The following is a 25,045-nucleotide window of genomic DNA, read 5'->3' on the forward strand; positions in this document are numbered from 1 at the left end:
TGCATCTTCAAACACATTTCTTTAACATTATAAATGAATGAATGAATGAATGAATGAATAAACAGTTGTACTGAGGCACAATGGAAAAAATGGGGAAAATCTATGAATGTAAAAAAAAAAATACTGTTGCAATAGTATAGCCACAAGACACAAAACAATAGTGATTTTAGTGAGAATGGGTTAGTCTAATGTTGTTCTGTCTTAATACTATAATAGCTATTAGGCCCTCAAGGACGTGCTGCATTGTGAATATACAATATAGATATAGATTAATATAGATTAAATAAGCTTTCCATTGATGTATGGTTTGTTAGGATCGGACAATATTTGGCCAAGAAAGAACTATTTGAAAATCTGGAATCTGAGGGTGCAAAAAAATCTAAATATTGAGAAAACCAAAAAAAAGTTGTCAAATGAAGCCCTTAGCAACTCATATTATTACTAATCCAAAATGTTTGATATATTTATGGTATGATATTTACAAAATATATTCATGGAACATGATCTTTACTTAATATCCTAATGATTTTTGGCATAAAAGAAAAATGTATATTTTGACCCATACAATGTATTGTTGGCTATTGCTTCAAATATACCCCAGCGACTTAAGACTGGTTTTGTGGTCCAGGGTTACATTTTACTATTAGTATAAAATCTGATTGTTCTACACCATATGAATACAGTGTCCTTAAAGCCCTGTCTGAAATGAAAATAGGGTACATTATTTGGTTATCAAGCTTCCATAAATGATAGCCTATGCAAATTGGGAATGATTTGTTTGACATTTTAGAAACATGTCTTTGTGTCATGCTCTAATGCCACATTACTATTTTACATTTATGCGGTTGCATTGACACTAATCAGCCACTCTGCATAAACACTTTTTTTAAATGATCACTCATATGTGGTGATCAAACACTTACAATGACGTGACAAAGATATGTAATGGAAGCGGTATTTAACAATAAACTTTATTATCCAAAATGAGTCTGACATCAGTGAACTAAACAGTAAAATTTACTTCACTTATTATAAATAATCTTAAACACAAATAGAACAAAATGTATATAACTTAAATTAAGAACATGAGGATTCATAATTAAATTGTCTGTTTGCAGTTTAGTATTCACAGACACTAGTCTATATCGCGATTTGATTTAAGTGTACTGACCTGTTTTTATTTATTGCACATAAATCACAAATATGACAAATTCTGTGAAATTCCACAGTCAGTAAATTCCGTTTTTATGACTGGATTGATTTTTGGAAGCTTCATGAATCACACCTTAATTCCACAAACAGACGAATGGCAACATGACGGCTCACTTGACCAGTAACAAATAATGTAGTAATTAAGTAATGTAATCACACCATTTAAAAGCATTTCATAAGCGTTATATGTTCTGTAAAAAAAAAAAATCATATTTGTGGCGTATTCGCCGATACAATATATCTGCGACAGGCTCATATCGGCCGATAAAATCGCCAAAACGATATATCGGTCGGCCTCTATAAATCAATATACTTTAAATGTACTAAACTGCAATTACATCATTAAAAATGTGTAATTTGACATTCATTTTAAAGACAATACATTTTAAATGTAATAAATCACAACTACATCATAACATCTGTAATTTCAAATATATTTAAATTAGGCCTGTCAGTTTAAAGTCGGCATGAAACGGAAGTAGCGATAGTCTTTTTTTTCTCTACTGTTACGTCTGTCCGAGTGAAACGGCATCTGAAATGAGAGGGCGGGACTTGTTTTTGTCCTTCGAGAATTGAATGGATCATTGGAAGGTGGGGCGTTGCTAACAAAATGGAGACAGATCTGAATGCCAGTGTGCAGTTAGTTGTGGGGAGATTTCTCTCCGCTGGATTCACTGCCCTAGCATGAAGAATTTTTTTTATTTATTGAGGATGACGGCGCCGAGGATGAGCAACGACACAAAACATGCCTAACAGTGCGCTGGTCAATGCATTTATTTCTATAAAGTGAAGCATCAGCTTCAGCTCTTCCCCCTGTCGTTTATCCCAGCGTTTATCCCAGCGTTTTCCTCCCTTGCACCATAGCTTGTGAACGGAAGAGAAGATGAGTTGTTTTGAGGGGGAGGGGAGGTTAACATTTTTGATTAAAGATTACAAAGGCAAAAGGTATTTTTAAAAAATAATGAAGTGCACGGATAAATTATTTATAATAAACACTACAGTATTCCATTAAAATAAGAATTTAAAATTTTGATTTCATGCCGACTTTAAGGCATTAACTTAATTAATTAGTTATGAAAAATATTTTAACATATTTTAAATGACATACAGGTTTTGGCCCCGCCCCCAAACCTGTATGTCATCTTACATTTCATACAGTTGACTGTTGACAAATACTCAGTGGCCATTTTATTAGGTACACCTTGCTAGTACCGGGTTGGACCCACTTTTGCCTTCAGAACTGCCTTAATTCTTTGTGGCATAGATTCAACAAGGTGTTGGAAACATTCCTCAGAGATTTTGGTCCATATTGACATGATAGCATCACGCAGTTGCTGCAGATTTGTCAGCTGCACATCCATGATGCGAATCTCCCATTCCACCACATCCCAAAGGTGCTCTATTAGATTGAGATCTGGTGACTGTGGAGGCCATTTGAGTAAAGTGAACTCATTGTCATGTTCAAGAAACCAGTATGAGATGATTTGAGCTTTGTGACATGGTGCATTATTCTGCTGGAAGTAGCCATCAGAAGATGGGTACACTGTAGTCATAAAAGGATAGACATGGTCAGCAACAATACACAATACTCAAGGGGCCCAAAGTGTGCCAAGAAAATATTCCCCACACCATTACACCACCACCACCAGCCTGAACCATTGAGACAAGGCAGGATGGATCCATGTTTTCATGTTCTTTACGCCAAATTCTGACCCTACCATCTGAATGTCGCAGCAGAAATCGGGACTCATCAGACCAGGCAACGTTTTTCCAATATTTTGTTGTCCAATTTTTGTGAACCTGTGTGAATTGTAGCCTCCGTTTCCTGTTCTTAGCTGACAGGAGCGGCACCCGGTGTGGTCTTCTGCTACTGTAGCCCATCTGCTTTAGGGTTCGACGTGTTGTGTGTTCAGAGATGGTATTCTGCATACCTTGGTTGTAACGAGTGGTTATTTGAGTTACTCTCTAACCAGTCTGCAGATTCTCCTCTGACCGCTGACATCAACAAGGCATTTTCGTCCACACAACTGCCGCTCATGGGATATTTTCTCTTTTTCGGACCATTCTCTGAAAACCCTAGAGATGGTTGTGTCTGAAATTCCCAGTAGATCAGCAGTTTTTGAAATACTCAGACCAGCCCGTCTGGCACCAACTACCATTCCAGGTTCAAAGTCACTTAAATCCCCTTTCTTCCCCATTCTGATGTTCGGTTTGAACTTCAGCAAGTCGTCTTCACCACATCTAGATGCCTAAATGCATTGGGTTGCTGCCATGTGTTTGGCTGATTAGCAATTTGTGTTACCAAGCAATTGAACAGGTGTACCTAATAAAGTGGCCGGTGAGTGTATATGCCCTAAAATTCAAGATACTGGGGCAAAATATTTTTGTCTCATATTTATATCATATGATAAGCGATATCACAACAGCAGAAAGAGAAATATGACATGAGTGTTGTTTTTGTCACGAAGAACAAAAGTGCAAATGTGATTTTATACAACAGTTAAGTAAATAAGAAGTTAATATTGTGTAAAATTTAAACACAATATTGTGCGTTTTGTTCAATTTTGCCAATGAAAATATTACCTACAGTATAAAGCCACAGTAGAACTGTTGTGCATCTCCGAGCAACACAGCAGTGTTTGGTTTCTGAATGAATCCGCAATTTGAATGAATCGTGTGAACCAATGATTCAGTAGCCCATTCATAAAGAGAGCCGTTTACTGATTTCCTGAATGAATCAGCCGTTTGAACGAATCGACTCATATAGACATTTACCACCAACTACTGGTAGTTTTAATTTCTTCTTTAGAGTATCATTTCATTTATTTAAAAAAAAAAACATTAAAGGGATAGTTCACCAAAAATAAATGAATAAATTCTGTCATAATTTACTTACCCTCATGTTGTTTCAAACCTGAATGACTTACTTTCTTCTGCACAACATAAAAGAAGGTACTTTGAACACTGTTGGTAACTAAGCTGTTGTGGTGACTATAGTGACTTTCATTGCATGAACAAAATATACTGAGATGTTTCTGATTCATTCAGAAATGATCTTATTTTATGTTCCATACTTTATGTTAGGCCATTGTAGCCTGAACATTTAACACAATAATAGGTTTAAATTATATTTTGGGGGTATTTTCACAGCCAAATTTAGTTTGCAATTAATTAGATTAATTAATCGCAGCACCCTGTACATTTTAATTGACTGACAGCCCTAATTTAAATACATGACATGTCTGTAAAAAGTTTCAATTGAACCCCACTCTCTCATGTACGCAAATATGACAGTTAGCGGAAGCTATGGTTTCTAAAGTTTTATATATAGATATTTTTACAAAACCGCATCAATTAACTTCAGGAAGCCTTTATTAACCAGCCAGAGCCATGGGGAGTACTTTTTATGATGGATGGATGCACTTTAGTGGACTTCTATTGGACTACTGAATCTCATCAGCCCTTCATTGCCATTCATTGCCATAAAGCTCGGAAGAGCCAGGACATTATTTTAATATAACACCACTAATATTTGTCTAAAAGAAGAAAGTCATACACACCTATGGCTCGAGAGTGAATAAATCATAGGGTAGTTTTGCTTTTTAGGATAAATATCCCTTTAAATTTTAGTTTAGTCTAGCATAAATTCTAGTCATTACATTAGACTACACTTTAACCACATTTCAAAGACAATAGAATGAATTATGAAATTAGATATTAAGATGAATACTTAAGTGGGTCAAAAACACTCTCAAGTTTAATGAATTGAATTTAATATTCCTTATTCCTAACTATAATACATTTTCATTTATTTGCAATTAACATGCAATTACATGTCTGACAACATTACATTTAACTTGCACTTAATTATATTTCCATAATAACTCTTTTTAAGAGCATTTCTAAGTGTACTTCTTTTTCACAAAAGCTTATACCTTGAAGACTCTTAACAACCACAAACATGATTTTGTTGCTATCATGTTATCAAGAGCAAGAGCATGTCAACAAAGCAATTTAGTGCATAAAGTACACCAACTGGGCACATCGAACCCTTCAAAACAGGCCATAGTGATACTCTGTACACGCTGCCTGCAATTCTATTGGTCACATTTCTGTGATGTCACTGAGGAGCTCAGTCAATGTCCTTGACAAACTCTGACAGAAAGCTCTTTCTGCTGACAGCAACTTTGCTACAGCAGTTTTGAGTTCCTGGCATGACTCATCGCTCTATCACGCTCTCTCTTTTCTCTCTCCACCTCTCCTGTCTCTCCAGACGCCCATCCCCCTTCCCCTCCCTAAAACGAGAAGGATGTCCCGTTATCTCCCGCGTCCCTCAGATGCAGTCGACTAATTACGGGCTTTATGTGTCTCTGCTCTGGGGCTGATACCCCTATGAGGGGGGCTTTGGGGGGTGGGGGGCAACTATGTCCTCTCAGGGGCTAAATGCGGCCTAGAGAATAACATAAGAGAAGATTACATTTATAGTGGATTTTAGGCTGGAAATTAATAGTGAAGGGGGTGAAGGGAACGTGTGGAGCATAGCAAACATTAGTCTGTGCCACATCACAAAAGCCTACGATTGGCTGTTTATTCCCAGGAAAAGCATTTACTGGCTTTCTAAAGGTTTATAAGCTCTCATATATGGCTGTTCTGGAAGAAGCTCTTAAAAATACTCCACTTACTGCCTCAATGAAAACACGTTTTTCATAAGTAATAGAAAGAGGCATCCAGGAATGGTCTGCGTCACTGTTGTATTTATGCTTGGGAATCAAGAGCTGGTTATATTTGGAGCTAGTATAATTTTTGAGGGATTTTTATGTTTGTTTGTGCATGCTAGGATTGTGCAACAATACTTTTTTTTTTCTCATTTATCGGGGTTGGCATATGAATGTGTGTATTAGAGTACCACAGCACTTTTTTATTTGGAACTTAGACACAAACCAGACAATGCTTATTTATAGCAAATAAATGATGAATCTGGTGCCAATGTAATATCAGTTTTACATTATGCAACACTTGAGTTACATTATAACACAAATAATGACTCAGATTGGATGAAACCTATTCAAAGCCACTGTAAACTATTTTATTTATTTTAGTATTATTTAAGTACATATTAATATTTTGATTTAACTTTTATTTTGTATTTTCAGCTTTGTTTTAAATTTAGCTTAAGTTGTTAAGATATGTTTTGTAATTTGTATTTATATATTTTTGTTTTATTTATATATACTTCTATTTATCTTTATTTTATTTCAGTTTTTGTTGCAGTAATTTTAATACTTCAACTTATTTTCTTTCATTTAGCTGCCAAGTTGCCATTTCTAATTTTTGTTTAAGCAGTTTAAAATGTTTAATATTTATAACATACATGTTGGTCACGTGTTGGTTTCCGTTTAGTTCCTGTTTACCCTTATTTGGTTTTTCCTGTTCTAGTTTAGTTAATCATCGTTTATTCCATTCACCTGTTTTGTATCAATCATCTTGTTTGCTCTTTTGTTCCTGTCCCTTTATAAATCCTCGGCTCTCCCCTTATCTTTGTCTCAGTTTAATGTTCATTAAAGTATATACGTGTGTTGATAATTGTTGAAAATGATATAATAGTTTTAGTCAACAATAGCAATATTGTTATAGACTATATATAACATATAAACTGTAAACACTGCATTTTTCACATTACTTGACAGTTCTTCACATTCTCTTATGTAAATAATATGTACCCTACTGTCCTGCCCATTGATTGCCAAATAAATATATTTAATGTACAGTAATGGTATAGAAAAATCGCTACCACATTTCTACCTTCACACAGAACATAACTTGATACCATTTACAAAGGCAGCTTAGAGTGGTGAATATTACTCTTAATGCAGCTGTTAAGGAAGAAGAATCATTAAGGTGAACTGGAATCAATAAATCCTGTATGATTGCAGCTCATCTGTTTTAACACACTCTATTTAAGAGAGCTTAATTTGGTTAAGAAAAGCTATAAGCAAATCATTAGTAACTGAAAGCAGACAATATCCTCTGTCCCAATGACATGATGACTGACAGGGGCTTTAATGCAAGAGTGTTGGACATCCATCATTACCGTACATGTAAATGCACTGCTCTTGATGAGAAGAAATAAGTGCTATTCAATTAGCACGGAAACGTTCACGTGTAATGGCTTTGACCCATGTATAAAACACACAACACACACACTCAATCATTCAGGCTTTCTCTTTCACAGCCAGAAGTTCCTTCCCAATAAAAGATCAACTTCCTCACCGAAGTCAACCAGCTTGATTTCTCCTCCTGTGGTGAGCAGGATGTTGTTGCCCTTGACGTCTCGATGGATGGTTTTATTAACGTGTAAATGCTGGAGACCCTTTAGAGACAAGAGCACATGTTACAGACCTAAACTCACTGAAAGAATACATTTGTGTTAATATTTTAAAATATTTTACCATGAGAGCTTCATGTAGGATGTAGGCTATGATGGGTTCCTCCATGCGGTCTCCTCTTTTCAGCATACCTTTAGCCAGATCTGTGACAGACCCTCCGTTACACAACTGCAAACAATTACATTAATTCATGAAATACATTCAAATAGAACATTCATACAAAAAAAAAAAACCAACAACAACAAAAAAAAAAACTTTTTTTATGCAAACATATAGAGTGCTACCTGTTACATATGCTAATATAATCTATAGATATATATGGTAATACAACCTATTTCTGGTAAAATAATAATATTAAAAATAAATACATAAATAAGATAAAATATATAAATAAATTCATGAATTAATTAAAAACAATCAACTAGTTATACAGTATATGGTAATAAACCTTGATTCCGCAAAAATAAAAATAAAATAAAAAGATTGCAGCTGATTGTAATGTACAGAGAGAATTTAAATAGTGCAGGGTCACATGCTTAAAATGCAATTTTCCATTGCATTACAAAGTCTAACCCACGGTTTGTTAAAGCAACAGAATCCTATAAAACTAACTAAGGGTTGATGCTGTGGTTATGATCAATGCTAAATGCTTGCCTTCAGTCAGAGGACACAGAGGTGAAAATGGTCCTTTTTTTCTGAGGCAAGCCCTCTTGAAATTACATAAAATTGTCTAGCATGTTGCCAAGGCAACAACAATACCCTCTTATTAAGAGCCATTTAAATCGACCAAAGGCAAACACGGCTGTCTTCAGCCCGCTGCTATTGTAATGGGACAAAATGTTTGCATGAATGCTTTGACAGACTCTTATTCACAATATCCCAAAATCTACTCTCTTCTATTTTGCTGAAAGAAATAGAAATACAGAGGTAGAGATGTGCACCTTGTAGTTTAAGAAAAAAACATGTCTAACCAATAAAAAAAAAAACAGCAAATTGCCGCTAACATTACTAATGCAACCAATTACAAATCCTTTGAAAACGATCTGCTTGATCCAGCCTTTCAGCAGAACACTGAACACTTCAAAGAGAACATCAATGACTCACATCACTTTATGGCCCGAGAGGCCATTTACATTTTCAAATACATTTACTTCTATTTCCAAGACTCATCCCAAGGGGTTCGGATGGGTGGGTGGATAGACTTGATTTCCCTGATTATGCATAAACCTCAAACATCTGCAGAGCTTAAAATATGTAAAGCTGAATTGTGTCATTTCTGCATTTTGCTGTAGCGGCACCAAATGGAACTGCAGCAATAACTGCATTTCTGCATTTTCTGAAATGTGAGAGGCTGTTGGCAAGGTGTTGCTATGGTGTTTTGAGCTGTTTTAGCACATTGCTATGTGAATGCTAGGGTGTTATGCACTGGTTGTAGGTGGGAGGTCAAATATGATATATATGATATTCAATTTCTTTTTTATATTGTCTGCCAGAGCAAAACTGTAGCACAAACCTGTGGGGATTTACATCTCAAAATGTAGCACTTGGTGGTCATTCACACAAAATACATTTTTGCATTTTAAAACACAAAGTGCAGAGAAGTGGAACAGAAAGAAATGCAAGATCTAGAGATACATTTTTTCTGTGTGGAAGAACTTGACTGGTCTGCATAAAACCAAGTCCTGATCCCAGCTGAACTCCTCTGGTGGGACTTTAAATGCAGACCTTGAGCCAAAAACTCATCACCAAACACCAATGACTTGTACATAAGGGTACTGTCATTTTAGACACGTCCAAAACTGTTGCAACAGAGATGGAAATACATTTTTTAAATACATGAATTATGTTTCCATCTTTGTTTCCACAGTTTTGTTAGTGCCTTTTTCTGTTCTAAAGAAGGGGGTGTCCCAATACGTTTGTCCTTATGTCTATACAAGTCATTGGTGTTTGGTGAGGAGTTTTTGGCTCAAGGTCTGCATATAAAGTCACACCAGAGGTGTTCAGCTGGGATCAGGGCTTGGCTTTCTGCAGACCAGTCAAGTTCTTCCACACTGACTGAATCAATCATGTCTTTTTGAACCGTGCCTTATACACAGAGGCACTGTCATGTTAGAATAGAAAAGGGTCCTGTCCAAACTGTTGCTATAAAATTAGAAGCACACAGTTCCCTAGAATATCATTATATGCTTTAACATTAAGATTTGTACTCATAGAAATGACTAAAGTAGCCAAACCTGTTCATTAGAAGGGGGTGACCCAATACTTTTGGCAATATAGTGTATTTGCTTAGGACAGTTTTTGCTTGCAAACCGTGCTTGATCTGTGCATTTTTCCATTTTGATTCAGACAACTTTTTCTCTGGAGAAAGCAATATTATGGATAGAGGACTTGTTATTTTAGCTGGAAGTGTCTGTTTGAAGTTAAAAATGTTTGGATGATTTTTTTTTTTTTTTAATCACAAACATGGAACGTTTTGCTTCACAAGACATTCATTGATGGACTGGAGTCGTGTGGATTACTTGTGTGTGATGTTTTTATCAACTCTCATTCTGACGGCACCCATTCACTGCAGAGCATCCATTACTGAGCAATCTTGGATGGCCTAATTTTGGGGTTAGCTATACCTTTAATAAAGCTCTGTCTCACTCTCTACAATACATTTAGAAACACTACTAAATAATGTTTACCTCTTTCCTGTTTTTTTTTTTTCTAACCCCTCTCAAAAAGGGCAACACAGCATTCAATTTAACTTGTTCTGGACATCGAAGTTTGGTAAGTGGTGGACTGAAAGGGTAATTTCTCACTGGGTTGAACACAAAAGGTGAAATGTAGACACTTGGAACAAAAAAGTATGTTGATGGGTGTGAAATGGAGTATTCCCACAACTCCGGGTCCATTTTGAAATCTCATTATTACTGTGCCAGAGGGGCCTTTGGCATTATAGCACACCTTCCTGTTTCAGTACTGTTTACAAAAGTTAATTGAGTTAACTGCAGGGAGCTGCCCATTTCATTTATAGCTACAGTACATGCTTCAGAGTCAAGCACAGAGGCGGCAGCAAACATGTTCTTCATTTGAGTTGCTGATGCAGTGACTGAAGGTAATTGGTAATCAGATTGTTCAATAAAATGGACCCTTAGTGAATATGGATTCAAAAATGGACCCTACACTCCTAAAAATGAAGGTTCCAAAAGAAGGTTTTTTGGGTTCCTTAAATAACCTTTCAGTAAACAAGTTCTGAAAAGAGCCATTTGTCTTAGCATTAAGAACATTTTAATAATCTAATAAACCTTTTTTCAACTACAAAGAACCTTTAGTGCAATGGAAAAAAATCTATGGATGTTAAATGCACTAATAAAGAACCTATTGTGTGTGTGTGTGTGTGTTAATACACTCCTGGTCTTATTTATACTGCTTTTACCTCACAACAAATGCCATTGTATCACACTTATAACACAATCATTCACAATATTCACAATTACAGAAGAAAAAAAATATGCCAGCACAAAGATCACAGACATAAATTATCCAAAGTTAGTTTGAATCTCAGTTCCTACTGTTTCATTTGTACAGTGCTTCTGTGTGTCAGAATGCCATGAAGAGTAATGAGCAAAGCTGACCTCATTATGTCATGATATCAGTCTGAGATCACCTGCCATCATTACATTTAACCCTGACACCTACAGACAGAGAGAGTGAGACATTTATCTGACAGCAAGCAACTTGAATGTTTTACTAAGCACTTCCTTCAGGTACTGCAACATTAACGTCCAGGTTTAGGACTATTCAGTGAAGTCATCAAAAGTGCCACACTTTACTTTTTTTCTTGCTTTACCAACAGAGACAATGAGAGAATCAGTAGCTGTATGGATGTGGAAGCAGAAAATTTCTGAAGAAACAGATGTGAGAAAACAGCAGTTAAGAAAGCATCTGATAATAGTAATGCGGCAGTCAAGTCACATTTAATTATATAGCACTTTATACAATATGTTTCTTTACAATATTAAACATGAAAACATAAAAAAGTGTCTGAATTTGCACTATAAATCAGGTCTCTTGTGTATACATGTTTTTAATCGTGTCTGTCCTGGGCAAGCCAATTCGAACTCCCAAAGAGAACTCCAAGAACGCCAGTTCACCTGTTTTTGTTGTTGTTTTTTCAAGATTACATCACACCAGTTCATTCTTCGGAGTGTCTATTTACAATAAGTGCAAATAGCCCATCTTGTTGGCAAAGGCTATTAACACTAACTCCGCCCACTAACTGTCAGAGAATCACAGTCACCTGCACCTTCATTAGCCAGATCCCAATCACCTGAGTACTGATTCCCCGCACCTGTCACCGGCTAATGAACAGCACTATATCCACTCACCACAAGCACTCCTTCCTCGTCCGGTCTACCGTTCACTACCCGAACCTAGCCTGACTTCTAACCTTGGCTTACTTACCTGCAGACCTCCCGATAACCCCCGCTCCAAGTCTCCACCGCTCCTGGTCTCCACCGCTCCTGTTCTCCACCGCCCCTGGAACTTCCTTGTCCTGGTCCTCCCCGCGGCAGTGCGCACCGCCGACTCCCCTTCCTGGATCCTGTCCCCGCTCCTCCGCTCAGCACTCACCCTTGCACCTATCCTAATAAAACCCTGTATTGACTTTACTCCTCCGTGTCTCCTAGTCTGTTCGTGACAGAAGACCGGACCAAGTACAGCAACGCGTGTCATGGAGTCCCGGCCACCCACGGCCGTCGACACGCTGGAGGAGTTGGTCAATACTCTCCGGGCCTCCCTTCTTCCGCCACCTGTCCCACCACCTGCCTCTGAGAGTCCCGTGGCCGTTCCGTCCAAGTACGCGGGTGATGCGGCGGGGTGTGGCGGATTCCTGCTGCAAGTATCCCTGTATATCGCGGCACAACCCCGTAAGTTCACCACCGAGAGATCGAAGGTGGCTTTTCTTACCTCCCTCCTGTCCGGCAAGGCGTTGCTATGGGCGCAGGCGATCTGGGACGCGCAGAGCACCATCATCAACTCCCACGAAGCGTTCACCAGCCACTTCAAGGAGGTCTTCGGAGTCGCCGCGGGACGCATCTCTGTGCAGGATCGTCTTCTTCGCCTGCGCCAAGGAGAGGCGTCCGTGGATGACTACACCTTGGAGTTTCGCACTCTAGCGGCCACAAGCGGCTGGAACGAAACAGCTTTACTGAGTGCCTACCGCCTCGGCTTGAATCCCCGCCTGCGCGCCCAGATGGCCATCTACGATGACAGTGTTGGACTAGAAGCCTTCATGCAACGCGCCTCTCGCATCTCTCAACGCCTCGCCGCCTGCCTCGAGGATGAATCCGCCTCCCCGTCAGCTTCACCCACTGCCAGCTCCCCAGTACCAGAACCCATGCTCGTAGACACCGCCCGCCTCCCCCGCACGGAACGTGCGCGCCGCCTCGCGGCCAACCTATGCCTCTACTGTGCGAAACCAGGACACTTCATCCGGGAATGCCCCGTTCGACCTCCACGCCCCGCGGTGAGTACCCTTCAAATCGAACCAGATATTTCTTCATTATCACTGATGCCAGTACAACTCCTCACCCCAGACTCCTCTCTTACAGTCTCCGCCCTGGTCGACTCGGGCTCCTCGGGGAACTTCATTTCCCAAGCCCTCCTAACCCACCTCAATCTCCCCCGGAGGCGGCAACCCCAGGAGCTCCGAGTCGAGACCATCCAGGGAAAGCCGCTGGGGCGTGGTAGAGTGAAGTATCGCTCTCCTCCCGTGACACTCAGGGTCGGCTGTCTACACGAGGAGTCCATCACCTTCCTGGTACTGGAGGGGCCCACGGTGGATATCATCCTGGGACGCCCATGGCTCAATCTCCATTCTCCAGTAGTCAGATGGGATCCATGCGAAGTCACTCGCTGGAGCGAGTTCTGTTCCCAGTCCTGCCTGCTGTCAGTACAGAGGATCCCTACGAACCCTGCCCCCCTGACAGTCTGTTCCACTCTAGTAGAAAGTCCTGAGCCCCAGGTGAAGTGTACTGTCCCATCTGACTACCAGGCGTTCCAGGATGTATTCAGCAAACAGGCAGCCACTCGCCTACCACCGCACCGGCCATGGGACTGTGCCATTGACCTGCTGCCTGGAGCAACACTGCCTAAGGGTAAGATCTACCCCCTGTCCATCCCGGAGCGCAAGGCAATGGAGGAGTACATCAAGGAGGCTCTTCAACAAGGCTTTATCCGGCAGTCAACATCCCCCGCCGCCTCGAGCTTCTTCTTCGTGGGCAAAAAGGACGGAGGCTTGAGGCCCTGTATAGATTACCGCACACTCAACGAGCAGACAGTCAAACTCCCGTACCCGCTTCCCCTGGTCCCGGCCGCCCTCGAGGAACTCCGTGGGGCCCGCATCTTCTCCAAGTTGGACCTGCGAAGCGCGTACAACCTCGTGAGGATAAGGGCGGGCGATGAGTGGAAGACGGCGTTCCACACTCCATCTGGGCACTACGAGTACCGGGTTATGCCGTACGGCCTCTCCAACTCACCGTCCGTCTTTCAAGGCTTCATGAACGAGGTGTTCCGGGAGTTCCTCCACCAATTCGTGATCGTCTACATCGACGATATCCTGATTTACTCCCGGAACCTGGCCGAACATCGCCACCACGTTGAGCAGGTCCTCCAGCGGCTCAGAGAGCACCGGCTCTACCTCAAACTGGAGAAGTGCGAGTTCCATCGCTCCACGGTACAGTTCCTCGGCTATACCATCAGTCCCGAAGGAATCCAGATGGACCAGGGGAAGGTCCAAGCGATCCTGGACTGGCCCCTGCCACAGACGGTCAAGGAGCTACAGCGCTTTTTGGGCTTCGCCAACTTTTACAGACGTTTCATCTGTCAATTCAGTCGACTGTCGTCACCCCTCACCTCCATGCTCCGTGGTAAGCCCAAGTCTCTGTCCTGGAGCCCCGAAGCCCACGAGGCGTTCCAAAAGCTCAAGGAAGCCTTCAGCACGGCCCCTATCCTACGCCACCCGGATCCCCAGCTCCCCTTCGTCGTGGAGGTCGACGCCTCCACCACAGGAGTCGGGGCCGTGCTGTCCCAACACCACGACGAGCCTCCCAGCCTCCATCCTTGCGCTTACTTCTCGCGGAAGCTGTCCCCTGCGGAGGTAAACTACGACATTGGCAATCGAGAGCTGCTGGCCATCAAACTAGCCTTGGAGGAGTGGCGTCACTGGCTGGAGGGAGCCGCCTGCCCCTTCACTGTCATCACGGACCATAAAAACCTCCAGTATCTAAGAGATGCCAAACGCTTAAACCCCCGTCAAGCACGCTGGGCCCTCTTCTTCACTCGGTTCTCCTTCACTATCACCTACCGCCCCGGAATCCGCAACACCAAGGCCGATGCTCTCTCCCGCTTGCATGCCCCAGAAACACCCACAGACCCCGAACCTATTCTCCCTCCAGCCCTCGTAGTCAGCCCCATCCAGTGGACACTTAACGACAACATCCGTGACGCCACTCTCACCGAACCCGCCCCGCAGGGAGGCCCAGAAGGGAAAATTTATGTGCCCCGCTCCCAACGCCTCACCCTTCTGGGCTCAGCTCACGAAGTACCGGGCTCTGGACACCCAGGCAGCCAGCGAACCCTTCTCCCCCTCTACCCCAGGAACCACCGAACCGGACACGCCCCCTCCTCCGGAGATGATAGATGGCGCTGAGGTCTACCGGGTCCGCAACATCCTGGACTCGCGGCGACGGGGCGCCCGGCTCGAGTACCTGGTGGACTGGGAGGGGTATGGCCCAGAGGAAAGATCCTGGGTGGCCAGGGACGACATCCTCGACCCCTTGCTCCTCGAAGAGTTTCACCGCAACCACCCTAGTCGTCCCGCACCCAGAGGCCGAGGCCGCCCCCGTCGCCGTGGTAGGGCGTCAGGAGCCGCCCCTGGAGGGGGGGGTAATGTCAGAGAATCACAGTCACCTGCACCTTCATTAGCCAGATCCCAATCACCTGAGTACTGATTCCCCGCACCTGTCACCGGCTAATGAACAGCACTATATCCACTCACCACAAGCACTCCTTCCTCGTCCGGTCTACCGTTCACTACCCGAACCTAGCCTGACTTCTAACCTTGTCTTACTTACCTGCAGACCTCCCGATAACCCCCGCTCCAAGTCTCCACCGCTCCTGGTCTCCACCGCCCCTGGAACTTCCTTGTCCTGGTCCTCCCCGCGGCAGTGCGCACCGCCGACTCCCCTTCCTGGATCCTGTCCCCGCTCCTCCGCTCAGCACTCACCCTTGCACCTATCCTAATAAAACCCTGTATTGACTTTACTCCTCCGTGTCTCCTAGTCTGTTCGTGACACTAACGTGTGATTGGGTTAGTCAACAATAAAAAAAAATCAGTCAGTTCAACATCAGTTTTAGTGGCGTAGATGGTAAGGCGCATGCTTTTTGACGCGATCGACCCGAGTTCGAGCCCACCTTTTGCCAAACATTTTTTTTCTCCCTTTTCAAATCTCATATCGCATCAGAAAGGCATTTATTTTCAATAAAAATGAAGGAAATAATCATAAATGTACTACAATACTGAGGTGCAGATAATTACATTTGCAATAAGTAGTATAAATAGCAGAAAATCTTGCTATTTTAACAGTGCAAATACTGTACTTCACAGAAGAAAGAAATTCATGTTGGTTTGAAATGATGTGATACAATCATTAATTTTGTACAGGAATTAAAAGATTTTAAATTAAACCTTTTCGTTTGATTTCTTCCTGATATTGTTTTATTTTTAGACCGTATCACTCTGGATTACCTCAGGCTGCAGAGGACATGTTATTAATGTCATCTACTGACATGTCATCAACATAATTCCTCACGTATGGATGAAAAGACTCAAGAATAATTCTACCATCTTTACTCAGCTCCCACTGCCAGCATGGCTGATGCCTTTCAAAGTCTTAACATGCAGGCTTGAAAAAAGGGAAAAAAGAACAAGAAGAAGCTTTGACTTGCAGGTATACACTCTTAGGGCCAGTTTTACTAAACATGGCAAATATGCGTGAGAGTGCAATTCCAAAGCAGAGCTGATTGGTGTGGACATTTCTGCGGGTGATTTACTGACAACGCGCAAATGAAAGAACACAGACACATCATCTCATTTCCATAATGACCAACGCAATCTACCAAGCGCAGCGCAGATTAGTGTAAGGATATGTTCGGATTCAGATAATGTGTTCTGGTATTCCAAATAAATTAATACGCGTAGAAAAAAAATCCTTTCTCTTCTACCACGCGCTCTCTGTTCTCTGCAGTGTCTCCTCCTAGCAACAACAAATTCAGTAATTTCAAGTGGAAATTAGTTTAAGAGATGATTTTTTTGGGGGGGTTAAATAATGGCGCAAATACCAGCAATTTGTGCAAATGTTAGTACATTTCGTTGCGTGATTCATTTCAATACTCTCCTCCCATAAATTTTGTGTCTGAAAAGGAAATTCCAACAAATCCGCAAAATAGCTCTCCACACCTTTTCAGTGCTAATTCTTCTCTCCACGTCTTTAGTTACTCCTGACAGTACTATTTTAACGCCAAAAGATGGTTGGCACTGGCGCAGGCTGTTAGTAAATCTGGCCCATAAAGGGATAGTTCACCCAGAAATGAAAATGATGTCATTATTTACTCACCTTCATGTAATTTCCATAAAAAATTCATCAATGCACACAAAAGTTATGGCAAACCAAAACTCAAGCATGCTTGCTTGGCGAGTGAGAACCAATGAGATTGATTCTTGTGTGTTACACAGCATGTTTGAGCTTCTGTAAAAAGGAATGCGATTTATTCTTGAGCATCGGCTTAGCTTCCGTTTATGTTCGCTGATAAATGCAAATACAGTATGTGAATAAAAGCCTAAATTAAATCTGTTCATCATATAAAGTGATAGAGTCTCTTCATGAAATTTCAACTATACCAATTATTTTTATGATCTCATTATGAACTTTTTGAAGTGTCAAAGTTAGTCGTGTAGACTCTCAATGGAGGTGCGGAAATCTCTCAGATTTCATTAGAAGTATCTTCATTTGTTTTCTGAAGATGATCAAAAGTCGAATGGGGTTGGAATGAGGGTGAGTAAATGATGACAGAATTGTCATTTTTGGGTGAACTATCCCTTTATGGGCCAGATTTACTAACAGCCTGCGCCAGTGCCAACCATCTTTTGGCGTTAAAATAGTACTGTCAGGAGTAACTAAAGACGTGGAGAGAAGAATTAGCACTGAAAAGGTGTGGAGAGCTATAAGTCCTCATTTACTAGTTACTTGGAGTAACATACCTGGAGCTTCTGACTTTGAATATTTAATTTGAGCTGAATGTTTTGTTAAGTCCATCAGATGATCAAATCACTACCTTTGTTTGAGCTGTGTGTGTGTGGCCCTCACACCATTATAGAAAAACACTTCTTTTGTTCAAGCGACCTTATCATTTGCACTTAAATAATGAGCTAGGTGTCCGCTTTCCCACAACGTTTAATGAAAAAGCCCTGACAAACAATGGCATTTTAAACCTCATTGTTAATTAATGATGGGCACAAGCTAGACACATCAGACATGGTTCGAAAAGGGCTTTGTTTCAAAGGGTGCGCCAAAGAACCCGCCATTCAATACAGGAAACAAGGCCAAAAAACACAGCCACCACTTTGACCATATTAGAGGGAATGAGTGAATCTAAACAGCAGGGCAACGTACTATTTGATCTGTTGTTTTAACCACAATGTGTTAAGTTGTATTTAATTACATATAAAGACATTGACAATAACAGTTTGAAACAACGTGTTGCAATAAAACTGACCTATAGTACCTACATTAGAGTTGTTTACAAGATATGTTACAAGAGTCAGTGTTGCTTGAACCTCAAAGAAATCTCCTTATTTGTTCTTTTTAAATACAAGTACTTTATTAAATATATTGGAACACTCATGCTCAGCAAGGCTGCATTTATTTGATCCAAAATACAGGAAAAAGAGTAAAAAAATTTTAAAAAAATGTGTATGTATATATATATATATACACTGCCCTCCAAAAGTTTGGAAACGCCCTAGAAAAGTGGGGTTTTGGACAATATTGGCATGAATCCTTTTTAATTTTTGCTAATTTTGCACTGACAAGGGACAAAGAAAACATTTTATTACATAAACATTTTATACATAGAAAAAACATATCCACCATTAGCAGCTATTACAGCTCTGCAGAATCGGACATCCAACCTGTCAGTTTATTCAAACATTGACTTTGAATTGGCAATTAGTTGTTGAAGCTATTAAGCTGTGCTGACCCAAAAATCTTTTAAAAACCTGGGTCAAGTTTAAACTAGTAACCAGGCCTCACAGCTGGTAAAGGGGCATGTCTGACTTTGACATGTATATATTGCCATTATTATGTTTTATTGCTGGTCTTCAATGATAATGTCAAGTTACTTTAATGTATTTGGACCAAAAAATGTTAAGGATTTATGCTGATATCGTCAACATAGGGGTGTTTCCAAACTTTTGGAGGGCAGAGTATATATATATATAAGAAAGCATATATGTATGTATGTATGTATGTATGCATGTATGTATATGTATATAAATTTGTTAATGTGATGGCAAAAACTTTTTTTTCTGTTACTCCAATCTTCAGTGCCACGTGATCCTTCAGATATCATTCTAATATGCTGATTTTGGTTAGAAATGTTGAAAACAGTTGTTCTGCTTCACATTTTTGTGGAAACTGAATCTGTTCAAAATAATATAATTTGTTGTATATATATATATATATATATATATATATATATATATATATATATATATATAGTTAACATTAATGGTTTAACATCATTAACTACAATGAGCATTTGCAAATATCCTATTGCCCATTGCTAATTAAGGTTTCCTTTTACATTAATATTTACTCATGCAGATTAAGATAAAGGATGTGGATGAAGAATGTGTAAACTGCATACACGAAAAACAACAAGCAGAAATTAATAAATACTACAAATGTTGTGCATTGCTATTTCATGTTAACCATTGCATTAACTAATGTTACCTACAGAATCACATTACAGGGTTGTGCAAATAACTTGAGCAATGATGCAAGCACCATGTTATATTGATTGTCTCCAATTTTTAAGAATCCAGTCTATAAATCCTGTAAGGCTTTTACAAGCTATATCTGCAAAAAGCCAGGCATTTTAAATGAACTGAAAGAATAACAGTGGTACAGAGACGTACTGTTTCATTTGAAACTACAACAATGAACCGATGTCGTCAGTCCTATCAGCCATTAGCCACCAACTGGAGCCTACAAGCCAACTTGAACAAAACCGAATAGAGATCATTTCCGTTATCTTTGAAGTTTTAATAAGACGGAGCGGAGTCAGCCCCTTATACGATGAGGAACCGGTGAGTACAGATGAAAGCGGTTCCCTTCATATCCATAATTAGAACCCACAACACAAAAGAAAGGCAGAACAAGCACCGGGCCTGATGAGCAGCCAGCAAAGTGGAGGACGCAATTTGTGTGAGTCCTCTCTGTAATCAGAGGTCACTCAACGTGGAGGAGCCTTCTTCCCGAATCCTACTGAAATACGGAAAATTACAGTTCAGAGGGGACGACTGTAACCATAGCAATTTAACCCCCCTGCGTTTCCCCATCTCCTTGACTTGCTGCTGACAGCTTGAATGCTCGGCTCTGATTCCAGCCAGAGGATTAACTTCCACATTTGGATTGCTGACTGTGGATTCTGCATGCAGGAGTTTGCATACAGAAATGCAAAGCTCTTTGGGGAAACACGAACAAGAAAAAAGACCATTACCTTTACTGCAGCAGGAGAAACTTGCTTAATGCTTTGCAAAGGAAGAAAATAGCTTTTGTAATTTATGGTAACTGTGTTTGGAAAAAAAAAAAAAAAAATGTGGTTCTTAATGGAGCCTTTTTTACATTTTCATCAAAAATAGGTTTCCAATTCAGCTGAAATCTGAAGAAATCTTTATATTTAATTTTTTTTGGACACTGGCAGTATTTGAACAAGACACTCAAAATATCATCGCGTTGTTATAAAATGGCATCAGTAAACAAATAATTCTAGAGCTATTCTCTGAGATTTAACCTTTTTTATTATTATTTGTAAAAAGTATTTTTATCGTTTTATCATTTGAAACTTTTTTATTTGCTTAAAACACTTTTTAACAACTTTGTTTAATATTTTGTTGTCCAATGCAATGGTTTTCAGACATTTTTAAGTGCATCTCTGATTCTGAAACATGTTTAACAAATAAAACAGTTGAATAAGTCACATGCATATTTGATTTTTAAAATTTTAATACCAGACTTTGCATGCTTTCAGACATATGTTAAAGACTGTATGTCTGACATTAGTAAAATAACTTTATAAATATGCACAGGCAAAATCATACCATTTCTTTCTTTAATTTTTTATATATTATTTTTGATTCTGTTTTATTTACAATGATTGACTCAGAAAGTCATGGTATTGTCTATTGAGATAAGGTTTCAGGACTATGTGGGACATGTTAACTAACCCTCCTCAGCCCCACATCTTGAGACTGAGGTAAAGTTTCACACCAGGTAAACATGAGATAAGCTCTCCAGACAGGTCTAATACTGAACACAATCCAAGATCCGATTCAGCTGTACAATAGCAGATAAAAGCCCCGCTTCTGTTTTCCTTGGGTAACAGTATTGATACTGTGCTTAACAAAGATAATGTACAAAACTGACTGATATTTGATGAAGTGATTTCCTCCATGAAGACTTCTAGAGTCAACGAAAAGGTCTCAGAAATTTCTATTTGCACTGTGATCATCAGAGAACAAAGATAAGTGGTGGAGATGTTCAGGGGCATGGTGTCTTGGAAATATTCTGCTGAGCACACGTTGAACTCAATGGCTTCAAAGAACTACAATGTTAATAAATGTCTGAGATCAGAAGTACATTAAAAGGACACAAAACCTAAGATCACTTACAAGCCTGTACATCTGAAGCTTTCATACAACACAAATTTGAAAACCAAAAGCAAATAATTCGCTACCTACAAAAAGGGGTTAAGTAGTGGGACTGATACGGGTTGTTTAGTAATCTTGTAGGCTACTTATGTATGGAAAGCAGAGTGGCAGATATAATGCTGGTTTATGTGGTTTAATGACAGCACAAACTATTTCATTTGACTTCTTTTAAACTTTAATATAAGTTGGTCAAATCCCAACAAATATACTCCCTCCACCACCCATAAAGTTATATATATAGTAAAAATAATACCATAAAGTTCCATTTGAAGTACCTTGAAGTCCCATGTAAATATCATGGTACTGTATGAGCTAAATGTTATCATTAAGTATGATATATGATCCAATTAAAGGAGAACAACTGCACACTCACTTAAGCATAGACTATTTATAAACCAACATCTCTGCTAGTAGCCTGTTTCAAGGTATAAAACCTTGAAAAAGGCTACTAGCCAAAACGTTGGTTAATAAATACACTCTTAGATAAAAAGGTTATTTGGGGTTCTATATAGAACCCTAGGGTTCTTTACTCAACTCCAACGAACCCTTTCAGCCAAAAAGGTTCTATATAAGGAGAAAGAACCCTTTTTGGCACAAAACGGTTCATTGGGCTAAACCATGTTTATGTATGTTTACACATTAGGCTATTTAAAATGATTATACTACATTTTATTATTTAGTTTTATTTCAATTCTACAATGACACACTTTTATTCCAAAGAAAATAAACTTAAAATTAGGTCTGCACTGAATCATCCAATTATTAAACCAACAAACTGATCAGGTAGAAATACATGTGTTCTAGCAGTATATAGCAGTTTTTAATAAGTACATGCTAGGCTTCTATTTAATCAGCATACTAACATGATTGCGAGTTCTAAGATGCCGTGCAGCTCTATTATTGACAAGCAACATGCTCATATCAAGTTTCAGAGATTACATTGGTAAGTGAGAACATTCATTAATTTTAGCTTATTGTATTACTTTTACCTAAACTCTTGTCATTTTTAGCCTAACGTTACATGTTTATTTCAAGAAGCTAAAAGAAGAAAGGTGGTGTATCGCGTTGTCCAGACCTGCGCTTGTCATTTTTAACATGAATCCCTAAAGTACCTTGATAAAAACAGTTGTGAATTGATTAATAATGCTGGCGATAGTTCATGTTATAGCCTAACGTAATATTTATTTGCCCTGTAAATTGCATTGGACCTATACATAACGTTGTAGGAAAAGATGAAACGAAGTGTCGGTCAAATTGTCAGACTGTTGTTATAAACATGAATTCAAACCAAGAAGAACAAAGAGAGAAGCAGCTGATGGAGATGTTTCCATTTTTTCTGTGGTATTTCGTGTTTGCAGTTATAGTATAGTAAAATATAATTATTTTAACAATAATTATAATTATTGTTTTGCAGAAGTAATTGTATATTATCAGTGTTGGGGGTAACGCATTACAAGTAACGCGAGTTACGTAATAATATTACTTTTTTCAAGTAACTAGTAAAGTAACGCATTACTTTTTAATTTACAAGAAAATATCTGAGTTACTTTTTCAAAAAAGTAACGCCAGCTACTTTTTGGCAGCGGCTATTTGCACTAAGTGTAAATAGCGATAGACGCTATTTACACTAAGTGCAAATAGCATATTTTTTTAGTGACAGATGCTATTTACAGTAAGTGCACATAGCGATGGATTCTATTTACACCAAGTGAAAATAGCAATATTTTTTAACGATATGCTATTTACACTAAGTGCAAATAGCTATAGATTCTATTTACACTATGTTAAAATAGCAAGATTTTCTGCTATTTATACTACTTATTGCAAATAGTGGCAATTATCTGCACCTCAGTATTGTAGTACATTATAAAACAGTATGCAATAATAACGTACTGAGTGTAAATATTAAATGGATGCCACCTTATTGGGACAATAAAGCCCTCCCTACACCTACCCTAACCCTACCCGATACTTTATTTTCAACTTTTTGATTATTTCCTTAATTTTTATTGAAAATAAATGCCTTTCTGATGCGATATGAGATTTGAAAAGGGAGAAAAAAATGTTTGGTAAAAGGTGGGCTCGAACTCGGGTCGATCGCGCCAAAAAGCATGCGCTTTACCATCTACGCCACTGAAACCCAATCACACGTTAGTGGGCGGAGTTAGTGTAAATAGCCTTTGCCAACAAGATGGGCTATTTGCACTTAGTGTAAATAGACACTTCGTTACTTTTTCCCCATTTATTGACTGACAGTGTGCTGTGTGAACATGCTGTTACTATAGATCTAAATGTGAATGTGCATGAATTCATCCCACTCGCAAAAAACAGATTTAGTATTCATCAAAATTAATTAAAACAGTGAAATGCTAACTCAGAATATGACGCAAACTGCAATAATTAAATGTTAAACAACACAAATGTATCTAATCCCATTTTATTAACCAATGTCTTTGCTGCTGACCTTTGATGATCCAGTTCAACCATACTAATAAGCAAAAATTACTTTAGATAAACTAACAATTGTGCTTCATTGTTTTTTTATTGCCGAAGAGAGTTAAACCTTCTTATCCTGAGTTTTACTTTACTGAACGTGAATTTACTTTTCCTTCACAAGATACAGGGCTTTTACATTTGTATTAATGTAATTTCTTGTATTAAAAACAATCAAGCCCTGCTCATATTTAAAAAGTAACGCAAAAGTAACGAAAAAGTAACGTAACGCATTACTTTCCATAAAAAGTAGCTAAGTAACGTAATTAGTTACTTTTTTAGGGAGTAACGCAATATTGTAATGCATTACTTTTAAAAGTAACTTTCCCCAACACTGTATATTATTCTAAACACACTTTATTTGGTTGTTGTAGATGTTCATCTAACTCAGAGGGTATTTTTAAAGGTTTTACCACCAGCTTATCAGAGTGTTGAAAAGTGGAAGTCAGAGGAAACATGACCAGCCTGCTGCAAAACAAATATACAAAAGGTACATTATTTATTTTTCCTCACAGTAACAGTTACCAACTGAAACTCATCGATCAGCTAATCTGAAGTTACTGTTGTCTTTTTTTTTATTCTTCTATTTTCCACCTTTTATCATGCAGGTTCTTATGATTGATAGATAAATAAATAAATATTTTGCACTGTCACTGCAGGTCTGGACTCTGGAGAGCAGAATTATTTGTTTGGTCATCAACATTGAGATGAAAACAACACACTCATCTCTAATTCAAGTAAGTTCTAAGACTTGATTTAAATGTGAGATATTCCTTTCTTTTTCACAAACGGTAAACTTTTAATTACCAACTTAGAGAGCCGTGGAGCACAGGCAAGACGAACACAGAATGACACTTTCAGACAGGACACAGAGGCAGGGAAACACAGGGCTTATAAAGGACAGACTAAACTAGAT

At 39.2% G+C, this 25,045-nt stretch overlaps 1 protein-coding gene across 1 annotated transcript in view; it reads right to left on the minus strand.

Annotated features, from left to right (window-relative positions):
• The window catches only part of LOC306864671 (myosin-IIIa-like), a 92,817-nt gene that overhangs the window by 60,669 nt on the left and 7,103 nt on the right, over positions 1–25,045 (minus strand). Inside the window, exons 4-5 of the mRNA XM_079408826.1 lie at positions 7,662–7,766; positions 7,483–7,582 (exon numbers count right to left, since the gene is read on the minus strand). Of these exons, the coding sequence (XP_079264952.1) occupies positions 7,483–7,582; positions 7,662–7,766 (205 nt within the window). The remainder of the gene's footprint in view (positions 1–7,482; positions 7,583–7,661; positions 7,767–25,045) is intronic.

Source organism: Barbus barbus (genome assembly GCF_936440315.1).
Source record: "Barbus barbus genome assembly, chromosome: 46".
NCBI lineage: Eukaryota > Metazoa > Chordata > Actinopteri > Cypriniformes > Cyprinidae > Barbus > Barbus barbus.